General features: G+C 64.4%; 2 protein-coding genes across 3 annotated transcripts; one reads left to right on the top strand and one right to left on the bottom strand.

Moving 5' to 3' along the window:
- The first annotated feature begins 836 nt into the window (after positions 1 to 836).
- Positions 837 to 5299, top strand: LOC104561516 (rac GTPase-activating protein 1-like). Its single transcript, XM_062004990.1, has 16 exons — positions 837 to 921; positions 1051 to 1253; positions 1343 to 1470; positions 1681 to 1759; positions 1892 to 1945; positions 2569 to 2646; positions 2909 to 3032; positions 3305 to 3465; positions 3680 to 3841; positions 3941 to 4036; positions 4108 to 4309; positions 4396 to 4501; positions 4625 to 4757; positions 4840 to 4939; positions 5047 to 5164; positions 5248 to 5299. The coding sequence occupies exons 1-16, from the start codon at positions 837 to 839 to the stop codon at positions 5297 to 5299; spliced, it is 1881 nt and encodes a 626-aa protein (XP_061860974.1).
- An 825-nt stretch (positions 5300 to 6124) lies between these two features.
- On the bottom strand, positions 6125 to 10673 carry GMPPA (GDP-mannose pyrophosphorylase A). Of its 2 annotated transcripts, XM_062004729.1 has the most exons (12): positions 10522 to 10673; positions 10330 to 10427; positions 10132 to 10235; positions 9615 to 9807; positions 9394 to 9453; positions 9159 to 9289; positions 8282 to 8416; positions 8016 to 8113; positions 7844 to 7890; positions 7670 to 7762; positions 7432 to 7600; positions 6125 to 7356 (listed from the first exon to the last, which is right to left on the bottom strand). In XM_062004729.1, the coding sequence occupies exons 1-12, from the start codon at positions 10562 to 10564 to the stop codon at positions 7256 to 7258; spliced, it is 1272 nt and encodes a 423-aa protein (XP_061860713.1). In that variant the 5' UTR covers positions 10565 to 10673; the 3' UTR covers positions 6125 to 7255. The 2 variants fall into 2 exon arrangements, with proteins under 2 accessions (XP_061860713.1, XP_061860714.1); XM_062004730.1 differs by lacking the exon at positions 7670 to 7762.
- Positions 10674 to 11222: the final 549 nt, after the last annotated feature.

Raw genomic sequence — 11222 nt, 5'->3', positions numbered from 1 at the left:
CAGGGCCGCCAGGACTGGGAGGTGCAGCAAGAGCGGGGCCCGGGGCTGGAGTCTGCGCCGGAGAGCCCCTGGGCAGAGGTACCCGGGGGACAATGAGCACTCCCGCAGCGCCGGGCAGCGGTGGGCTTTGTGGCGGGAAGGTGGCTCCATCTGCAGGACACGGCCGCGACCGGGAGCCCCGCTGCCGGGGGTCCTCGCTGCCCCCGCCCGCCGCCAGCCGCTTTGCATGCGGGGCACAGCGGAGAAGGACAACGGCTCCTCCGGATCCCACCCACGCTGCTCCCGGGAAGGGGGGCTGGTGGAAGCGGTGCCAGCAGCCGGCCTCATCCCCCCCCGCAAGCCCACTCCGCGCCCCGTGCTCCAGCCCGACGCCCCTGCCGCTCCCGAGCACCCCGTACCCTCCGGCACCTCTCAATCAAGTGCTCTCACGTGCACCCCACCCCCAAGGGCTTGGGCACCCCACCCCCAAGGGCGACCGCACACAGCACCCTCATCCCATCCTCTCGCCCTGCACCCCGCACCCCGGCATCCCTCGCCCGAAGCTCCGGGGGGTCTCCCCCGCGCCGGCAGCCGTCGGGGCGCCGGGTCGCGCTCCGGTGGCGGTGGGAGGCGGAGGCGGAGCCGGGACGGGCTCCACCCCGGCCCCCGGCCCACATAGGCTGGACGGGAGGGCCCCTCGCCCCCGGAGCCTGCGCCGTCCCGGGGCCGCGCGGCGGACCCCGGCGGGAGAGCGCGGGTCAGGAGCTGCGAGGGGGTCCCCAGGCGGGAAAGGAGAGTGCCCTTGTGCCTGGCTGCGGGGAGGGGTGAGGGGTTTCGCCCCGTCCCAGGGCGGCAGGATGCTGCGGCTGCGGTGTGGACGGCTCGTGGCCCGGCTGGATCGGGCGCTGCAGTTGCTGGAGCTGGGCGGCAGCGTGGAGGAAGGTGGGTGCGGGTGCTCCTCGGAACGGGACACCCCGGGACCCCCCGGCTCTGCTCCCGGTGGGGGCTGGGAGGGGTTAGGGGCCCACCCCCACTCCCATCCCAGAGGATAGCCGCTCGTGTTGTCCCCAGATTACATCCAGATCGCCCGGTGCTTCGAGGCGACGCGGCAGCGATGGAGCCGCCTGGAGCAAGACGGGCGGCGGGCCCGGGAGCAGCTGGCCCGGGTGGAGGCTGAGCGGGCAGCACTGGAGGTGAAGCTCAAGCATGCCCGCAACCAGGTGGAAGTGGAGATGAAGAAGCGGCACCGAGCAGAGGCTGAACTGGAGAAGCAGGTCGAGGGGGGGTGCTGCCCACGGGGTACCCTGCTGGAGCTGCGTGCAGGGGTCCCAGCCTGCCCACCACTACCCCGTTTTGCTTACAGGAGCGCAAACTTCAGCTGGTCTTCGAGTCCCTGATGCGGGAGCCAGGGCTGCTGAGTGGGGAGCAGCGCTGTGTCCTCAGCACATTGGCTGGCCAGCGCTTCGGGGGGGTCCTAGCACCAGGCAGAAGGTGAGCAGCAGGGCTGGAGGTTCTTGCCCCAGCCGTGTGAACAGCCATGCCTCTCTTCTCACTTTTGCTGGGCTCAGGGGTTGACTGGGCATGGATGTGCTCAGACTCAGCATAGGCATCAGCTGTTGGCTCCCAGGAGCAGCTGTATGAGTAGATGCTGGCTGCAGGTGGGTTTGGCCAGGCTGGGCTGACCCCAAGCTCTCTCCACAGGTCATCTGCAGTGGATGAGTCATGTCAGTCCCTCCTGTCCCACTCAGACATTAGTTATGACCGCACCGAGGATGATGTGGTAAGGAGTGACCCGCTGCGAGTTGCTGTGGCTGTGGGGAGCTGCCCTGGATTGCTGCCAGAGCAGAGATGCTGGGAGTGTCCCTGGTCCTGTGCAGTCCTGCCAGCCCCCAGCCTCCTCACTATCTTTCAGGATGTTGATACAACAGTGGTGCGGACCCTGAAGCGCAAAACCCAGGAGAGGCAGGTAGGAGGGAAATGCTGGAATAGGGAAGCCCTGGGGGCTGGTGCTGAGGTGGGCTCTGTGCCTCTGTGTGGGTGAGGATCTCCCAGGTCTACTCTGCTCTCCTGTGCTGTGCCCATGGGCCCCTCAGCCCACATAGGTCCAAACATGCAGCCCAGGCTGGGGTGCTGGCACAGGGCCACACAGGGCTAGGGCACCCAGGTACTACTGCATCCCAGCACAGGAGGCTGCGAGGAGCCTGGCAGGGGGCTTAATTTATTGATGCTGAGCTGGGAGCGTCATCTCTCAGCAAACCTCCTGCGATCAATAGAAACTCCATTACTCTCCACCATGGCCCAGCCAGGCTCTTCAATAATTCATCCCCACGTGCAGGCATCCCCCACCCTGCTCTGCTCACACCTCTGCATTGCAGGCCTGGCCTGGCCTCCCTTAGCACCAGGGCTGATTCTGACCCAGGTGGGGGGGTCCTCATGGTGCCTGGTGTGGGGCTGGCACTGCTGGCGTTAGAGTGAGCTCAGACCCTTTTGTGTGACCAAGATAGCTTTCCTTGGGTGCTCTGGATGAGGGAGCAGAGTCAGGGAGAGGAGGTCCCTGCCTCCCCCTTACCCCATCTTCTCTGTCTGCAGCGTGTGTCCCTGGCCCCTCAGGTCGGCCCCGTGGTGGTGGCGAAGCGGCACTGTTCTTCTGGGGTAACTCCCAGCACTGTGAGTAGAGACCCTGGCATGGCCTGGGCAGGGATGGGGTGCATGGGCTGCCCCACTGCCAGGAGGCAATGCTACAGCCTTCAGTCCTGTGGGTGCTGTGGGGTCTGGAGCTCTTCAGCTGTCCTGCCTGCATGCCTGCACCCATGGTGACAGCATCCCTGGCTGTGCAGGACCACAGGGAGGGGAAGCAGAGCCCATGGGGAGATGTTGGAGTACTGTGGGGCTGCATGCAGCCGGGCACACTCTCAAACCCCCATCTCAGCAGGTGAGTGTCCCCACTGTGTCTCCTCCTGATGAGGTCCCAGGCCCTGCTGCCAGTCTCCCGCCCACTGCTCTGGTGCCACGACGCTGCTCTCGCCAGGGACGTCGTATCTCCGCACGTGCAGGTCATGGGAAGGGCTGAGGAGGGGGCTTGTGGGTAGTGCAAGACAAGCTTTGAGGTGATGCTGCCATGGGGGAGAGAAAGAATTAGGTGGGAAATGCTTGTCTCTAATGTGGGGGTACTGGGGTCCCCTGGATGTGGCAAATGTCACTGACCTGGAACAGCTGGGATGCTGCAGAGGAGCTCCCTGGGAAGTGGAAAGCCTCCCTGCGTTCCAGCCAGGAGCTGGAGTGATTTGCACCACAGGGCTTCCTCCACTGCCACCTCTCTTTGTAGAGCTGACCACAGTGTGGGGCACCGGTGAGGATCTGGGTGGCCATCTGCCAGGGCAGGAGGGCCCCACTGAGGGTGACTCTGTGGGACAGCCAGTGCCAGTCCCCTTCTCCTCGCCTCCACACAGCCTCCCACCACTCCAGCATCAGTTTACCTCAAAAACAGTGAGTATCCCAGCCTCTCTTTCTCCTCTTGGCTGTTGTGGAGAAAGGCGATGGGAAGGGAAAGCTGCTCTGGGCAAGGAGGGATGCTTCCACCTGTCCATGCCAGCTCTGCCTGCACAGGGGAGGGAGAGGGGGCTGGTTTGGGGAAGATAAAGGAGTAACACTAGGTATCTGCAAGACACAGGGGCCTTCACCCTCTTTCCCCTGTCTCCAGGTGATACGCCCTGAGCCGTGCGGCATCTGCGGCTCCCGCATCCGCTTCGGGAAAGCTGCCGTCAAGTGCCGCCAGTGCCAGCTGCTGCTGCACCCCAAGTGCCGGGCACAGTGCCCTGGCCCCTGCGTGCCCCGGCCCCGCCACCACGCCTGGCCCTGTGAGGTGAGTGTGGCACGGCTCCCCCGGGGGGCTGCTGGGGCCTTGCTGGCAGACAGCCCTGTGCTGCCTGGGCACAGAGCGGGTCGGTGCTGTCCTCTGCAGGGCGTGCTGGCTGACTTCGCCCCCACTGCGCCGCCCCTGGTGCCCGCCCTGGTGGTGCAGTGCGTGACCGAGGTGGAGGCACGAGGCCTGACGGAGGTAGGGAGCGGGGCTGGGGGGCAGTGCCTCCATGGTCCCTGCGGGGCTGAGCCCCTCTCCCCATGCCCCAGACAGGGCTGTACCGAGTGCCAGGCATGGAGCAGCTGGTACGGGAGTGGAAGCGGAGGCTGCTGCAGGCAGGGGGCACGCCGCCCGCCCTCAGTGGCGTGGCTGACATCCACGTGGTGTGTGGCGTGCTCAAGGACTTTCTGCGGGGGCTCAAGGAGCCGCTGGTCACCTTCAGCCTCCACCCTGCCTTCCTGCAAGCTGCCGGTGAGCCTGGGGGTCCCAAGGTGTGGGAGGTGGATGGGCAAAGGAACTGCTCCTCTCCTAACGCCCCCACTGCGGTGCCACCACAGATATCCCAGACAACGCTGCCCGCAGCGCAGCCCTGCGCCATGTGGTGAGCAAGCTGCCCCCAGCCAACCGGGACACCCTGGCCTTCCTCATGCTGCACTTGCTCAGGTGAGGGGCCCATCCAGCACGGCTCTGTCCCCAGCAGCCCTCGCTCGTGGTTCTGTGCCCCCAGTGTGGGGAAGCCAGCCTGAGGAGGGTCCCCTCAGCCAGGCTGTCCATGTCCCCTCTCAGAGTGTCACACAGCCCTGACTGCAAGATGGACATCTTCAACCTGTCCCGCGTCTTTGGCCCCACGCTGGTGGGACACAGCTCGCCCAACCCCACACCGCTCGTCATCATGGAGGACACGCCACGGCAGGCCAAGGTGAGGGGGTACCCAAGGTGGGGCTGTGTCCTGGGCACTGCAGGCAGCCTCAGCCTCCCTCCCTTCCCTCCTCCCTGCCCAGGTGGTGGCTCAGCTCCTTTCACTGCCACTTGACTTCTGGAGGGGTTTCGTGGGGACAGAGCAGAACAGGGCGCTGATGCCAGCCCCGGGGGATGAACGCGGTGAGGAACAGGACCCCCAGCCCCCTCCCTGCCCTGTGGCTGCTTGAGAAGTCCTGGGTGCCTTAGCTGGGCTGGGTGTGATCACCACCCCATTCTCTATCCTGCAGAGTTGTTTTTCCACCCTATCACCTCCCTGGAGCCTAAGGGGGGCCAGCTGAGCCCCACCGGTGCCTGCTGCCTCCCCAGCACCCTGCGCAGCTGCGTGGGCACAGCCGCACGGCCCCCGTGAGTGCTGCTGGGAGGTGGGGGTGGTGGGCCCAGGGGAGAGCTGTCTTCCCACCCCTGACTCATCTCTCTCCCCCACGCAGGCAGGGGCCAGCTCCAAGGAAGGTGGGCCGGTTCTTCCCTTCCCCCGTGTAGCCTGTGGCTCCCCAGGGATGCCAGGAAGAGGAGAGAAGCCTGCAGGACCAGGCAGCTGCCTGTACTGAGCTCGAGCCCTGCTCCCCTTCCCTGGGCCTGAGGGAGTGGGGCCAGCTATGCCCAGGTCAGGGACAGGGTGGGGGGAGCATGCTGGTGTTTAGGATCTGGTTTGTATTAAATGCTTGCAGCAAAACAAGCCTGGCTGTGGCCACTCTCTCCCTTCCCGCTGCTGTCATCAAGTGCCAGGGCAGGGGAGAGCTCTCAGCTGGGCAGAAGCTGTGCTGACAGTACAAAGGGGAGGGGGGAGAGCAGGCAGAACCTCCTCCTACCCCTAGTTGAAGCCTCCCCTTTCCCTGCCCCAGAGCCCAGGATGTGGGAGGCCCCTCTTTCAGCCCAGATGTTGGCCTCTAGTAATCAGAGCTGCTGCAGCTCAGGGCAGGACAACCTTAAAGTGATTCCAGACTTCCCGGCACCTCAGACGAGGCCTCTTTTAACTCCTTCCTACCCTCCAGCCTCATTGCTGAAGCTGCAAAGCCTCTCGCCCTCCAAGAGAGGAAAGCTCGACAAGGCTGTGATGGATGGAGCAAAGGCCCAGGAAGGGTTTATCGCCCAAGTAACTCTGCACAAGGGACAGCCACGACAAGAGGAACCTCAGGGAAAACAGACATTAAACAGGGCTGAGAAACCTTTGACTGTACTAAAAGCTAGGCCAGATGTGTCCCAACATAGGAGAAAAATTAATGTGCAATCGTGAAAGCAATTGGTTCAGTTTCCCCCAGTGCAGGGGTGTTCACCAGCGGGCAAGGAAATTAGCACATCCAAGGCACAGGCAAAACTGAAGGAGTTTAATATGCTTAAAGCCAGGGAACAGCTAATCCCCACCCAGGACCACAGGAGAACTGGCAGAGGAAGGCACGGGCTGGGAGCAAGGATTTACTGCAAATCCATCAAGCTGGGCTGGTACTGGATGAATGGCAGATCCCTAATGCAGTGCCCTGCAGGAGGTGAGAGGCGTGAGGGGGGCCTGTGGTGGAGGGCAGGGCTTTAGCACAGAGCTCCCTACCCACAGGCAAAGCTGGGGAGGTAAGTGGATAAAAGCAGCAGCAGGATAAAAACCTGTTTTGTTTCAAAGAGGGAGCAAGGTGGTAGGTCTGTCGCCTGCCTCTAGCTCCGTGGATTGCTCTGGTGCCCTGTGGCCAGGGCTAGTGCTAGAGAAGACATGTACCCAGCCCCCTGAGCTGCACCTGGGCTGGGGGCCAGGAGGCTGGCAGAGGAACAGGCTGAGCAGGGCTGGCACCTCTCTGAGGAGGAGGTGGTGCTGGGGCAAGTGGGGCTCTTGCAGCTCCCTCCAGGGCCAGCAGCCTGCCCTCTGTGCCAGTGTGGCTCTGCTTTGCCAGCAGCTGGCAGGAGCCCAGCTCAGGCTGGTGCAATCGCACTGTTGATCTCTGCCTCCTCCCCAGCGCCTCCTGCAGCGGGAGCTGCCTATGCAGGACAAGCACCTCCAAACCTTCCCTGCCTCTGAGGTGGGCTGAGACCTGCCTGGGAGTTGCAGACAGAACCTAGCGAGGAGAGGCAAGATGAAGCTGGTAGTGGCCTTTGGTGGAGAAATACCCAAAGCTGAACCCAAGATGCTGCAGGCTCACCAGCCTCAGCCCAGGGGCTCCCTATACAGGCGCAGAGCCTGGTGCTTTGCCACAGGCCCTCCCTGAAGCCTTCACTCTGTCCCAGCGCTGCTCCCTGGGCTGCAAGAGAAGCAGCACACGAGGCTGATGCTCACCAGCTTTAATGTCTGTCTGGAGTAGGAGTCAGGCACTTGCAGGGCTCCTGGCGTGCACCTACCCCTTGGGGAGTGCTGGGAACCTCCCAGGAGGTGAAGTCTCAGCCCAGGCTCTTGCTGTGGGGCTCAGCAGGCAGTGAGTGGCCAGCACTGGGCCCCCAACCCCATAAGCTGTTGCCTCACAGGATAATCTGGTTTTTGTAGCTGCGGCTGAGCTCCTTGTGAGGCAGGACGATGGAGTTGAGAATAACGACCTCGGCAGGGATAGTGACACTGCAGCCTGCGGGGAGAGGGTGAGGGGTTAGGAGGAGAGAGGGAGGGGTGAGAGTTGGCCCTGGGTGCGGGTGGGGCATACCCAGGATGGTGATGGAGGGCGTGAGGCGCCCATCCCGGAAGAGGGTCTCACTGTCAATCTTGGCGTAGGGGTCATTGGGGTTGGGGTCACTGGGCGTTCCTTCAACCCGGGCCCAGCGCCCGATGGTGCTGTCCCAGCCCACGATGGTGTTGAGGACACAGGTGTGGTCCTGGGGCAGAGAAGAGCAGGTGAAGGGTGCTGCTGCCTCCTGCCACCCTCACGTGACCTCTGTACTTACATGGAGTGAGGCACCGTGCAGGACAATAGACTCTCGCACACGCACACCAGCTCCCACGGTCACCCCCTCCCCAATGGAGACGTTGGGGCCCAGCTATGAGGGCAGAGGGAAATTATAAGGCTGAGGACACCTCCAAGCATCCCACTACCTCAGGGTCCTGGGGCCTGCACTCACCACGGCTGTGCTGTCGATGGAGGCTGTTGGGTGGATGTACACGTTCCCTGCAACACACGGAGGCTGTGTCAGAGCAGGCAGCTCACATGAGCACCCACCTCTCTCATCAGGGGAGGTCCTGCCCATGGCTGCCACTGCCCCCCAAGCTGGCAGCAGCGTAGCAGAGTGGTACCTCGGATGACAGGGCCTCCAGGTTTGTTCTGGGCAAGCCTCTCAGGGTGGCTTTTGCTATACTGGTTGAGGTAAAGGCGGCTGGCATAGATAGCAGAACTGAGAGAGCAAATGGAAGAGACAGTTATTGCTTCTCTAGCATTACCAGGGTGGAAGAGAGTCTGAACTCAGCAGCCCTTCACTCCACCGATTAGGGCCCTGCTGAGGCCTCCTCCTCTCCTCTTGCTGCAACACTTATGTTCCTGCTGTGTCAACTCCAGCCCTTACCCAGCTGACTTGATCTGGCTCCAGAAGCCATCAGTTTTGTACACGTAGAGTTTGCCGCTCCCAGCCAGCACCGTGAAAACGTCCTGCTCCAGCCGGATCACTTCTGCCCGCTGCCAGCCATTGGAGCTCTCCTCTCTGCAAGCAAGAGGCCTGTCAGTCACCCACCCCAGGCACGGCCTCAGCCAGGGACCCCAGCAGCTACCCTCCCCCAGTCCGGTGGCTCCGGTGATCTTAAGACTCCTACCTAGCCAGGCACCTCTCCCCAAAAGTGGGGACAGCCCCAGCAGCCCGACTGAGCCTGCCCAGCCCCTCTGAGCCCCAGAGTAGAAGACGGATGGGGCTCTGCCCACTGAAATAAACTCTGAGGCAGAAGCTGATGGTGCAAGAACCCCACCCTGTGCAGGTGGGTGTAGGAGTGGCAGATCCTGCCCCTTTCCAGAGCCCTGCACAGCTGGATGTTTTGCTTGGGTGGTGACAGGCTGGCTGGTGCAAAGAGATGGAGCATTCCTAGTTGAAAGGATCACTCAGGCCCTTGTCTGGAGCTGAATGAGGATGAGGTGGGAGGAGAGGGAGGGAGACGGAGGAGTCTCAAGCTGGCCAGGAGGGGAGCAGAGGAAAGAGCAGCCTTGCAGAGCATCCCGGAGCAGGGAGGAAAGCATGCGTTACCGCTGGGGAGGATCCAGCCCAGAGAGCAGCCAGGGCACACACAGAGGGAGACTTACCCAAGGTAAGGACAGCTGGTGCAGGACCAGGAAACAAGTGAGTGATGGCAGAGAAGGAGAGAAGATAGAGAAAGAATGGAGGATGAGCGTGCCGCCGCAGCCCCAGGAACCAGGGGGGTAGGTGGGAGGGAGGTGGGCCAGAGAGGGGCACTCACAGCGTCAGCTCCTGCTGGTTCCTCTGGAAGACCTCGCCAATGTGCTGGAAGATAGCAGGGGTGAACAGGTAGATGCCACAGTTAATGATCTCGCTCACAAAGGTGCTGGGCTTCTCCACATAGTGCTGGACCTGGAGGAGAGGGAAGAGATGTGAGTGCCGGGGCGCAGTGCCAGGCTGGGACCACGCACCACAGCTGCCTGGGCCGTGCCCAGCTCCCCAGGGCCCTCCAATACCTCCTGCGTGTCCGTGTTGGCCACGATGCAGCCGTAGTTCAGCGCCTGTGTCCTGTTGGCCTGCGGAGTGAGGAGGTGTCAGCAGCAGTGGGGCAACAGGCAGGTGAAGGCAGAGGTGGTGAGAACCAGAGCTCACATCCAGGGACACATCTGCTGGCTTTCAGACAAGCCCCTGGCAGAGGACCCCTGCTCCTCTGCCCCCCCCCAGCACTGCCACTCACTGTGGTGCCCAGGATGACAAAGCTGTGCGCGTCCCCATGCCGCTGCCCAAACTCCAGCATCTCCAGCAAGGGGAACTCCGAGCACACGTCCGCGTTGAGGACAAAGAAGGCGTCAGCACCACCTGACAGGATCTGGTCTCGGAAATGATAGATGCCACCACCCGTGCCCAGCGCTGCATACTCCTGGAGATACCTGCAAGCCAAGCGGGGAAAAGTGAGGGCTGAGAGGAGCGGGGCTCTCGTGGCACTGGCCAGCAGGGAAGGGCTGGAGAAATACACTCATGCCATGCAGCTCTGGGGCTCACACAGGCAGAGGCAGGGGGCAGGAGGCCGTGGGGGCTTGGAGCTGTGCTGGAGCAGGATCTCTGGAGCAAGAAGCAGCCAGGGCAGGGCCCAAGGCGAGGGAAATTGGGCAGAGCTGAGGCTGAAGGCCAGCTGTGCCCAGGCTGTGCTGGCCGCGGACTTCCAGCCTGGGGGAGGGGAGTGAGGTACCGAGGGCACAAGGGCTCCTGCCCACCTGATGGGGATCTTGAACTCCTGCTGCGCCGACACCAGGAAGCGGCTGAGGGCTTCGTGGGGCTGGTAGAAGCCCATCAGCAGGATCTCCTTCATGCCGGGCACCTGGCAAGGGGGGGAAGGAAGGGAGAGGTCACAGTGGGAAGGGCAGCTCTGTGTACTCCCCTCAGCCCTGACCCTCTGGCCCCCCTCCCCGTACCTTGGCGCAGGCCTCGATGTGGTGCTGCACCATGGGCACTCCGGCCACGGGGAAGAGCGGCTTGGGCACCTCGAAGGACAGCGGCCGGAATCGTGTCCCTGCAGAGCAGAGCGAGCGGCGGAGCGGGGTGGGGGGGTGTCGGCGGTGCCCGGTACGGGCGGGACGCGTCCCAGTCCCGGCGCACGCGCTTACCCTTCTGCGGACCCCCGATGAGGATCACGGCCTTCAGCGGCATGGCGGCTGCGCTCGGCTCCGCCGGGGCCGGCACCCGGCTCCCGATCCCCCTCGGTCCCGTTCGCCGCCGCCGCTTCCGCACACGTGGCTGCGGCACGTCAGCGCGCGCCGCCCCGCGCCTGCCTCCGCGCCCGCCGACCGCCAGGGGGCGCCGCAGAGGCGGGGCGGGGCGGCGGGGCGGGACGGCGGCGGGGCCGGCCGCGCGCGGGCGGGGGGGCCCTGTGCGCGCGCGCGGGAAGGTGCCTGCGCGCGGGGGCGCGCGGGGGGGGGGCGCGGTGCCTGCGTGCGGGATGCGCGCGCTTGCGGAGGCGCGTGCTTGCGGAGGCGCGCGCGGGGGTGCCGGCGCGGGCGCACGGGGCAAGCCGAGGCGTGCCCGAGGGGCAGCGCGCGCGCGGGAAGGGGCCGGGCGGTGCGGCCGCGGGGGTGTCCGAGGGGCCGGGCCGGGCTGTAACCGGAGCGGCCCCCGCCAGCGCGGCCACCGCGCCTCATATGGACACCGAGTATTTATAGCCGGCGGCCCTGCGTCAGCCAGCTGCCCCTGGCCTGCGCCCGCCGCGCCGCGGCCGTGTGGCCCATGTGCCCTCCGGCACCCGATACTTTCACTGCGTGACGCCAGCGCCCCGTGAACCAGTCCTGCCCCCCTGCAGCCGCTTCGCAGC

This window comes from Colius striatus, chromosome 11 (assembly GCF_028858725.1).
Source record: "Colius striatus isolate bColStr4 chromosome 11, bColStr4.1.hap1, whole genome shotgun sequence".
Classification (NCBI taxonomy): Eukaryota; Metazoa; Chordata; class Aves; order Coliiformes; family Coliidae; genus Colius; species Colius striatus.
The sequence above is the reverse complement of the archived record's forward strand: the minus strand, read 5'-3'. Positions and strand labels throughout refer to the sequence as shown.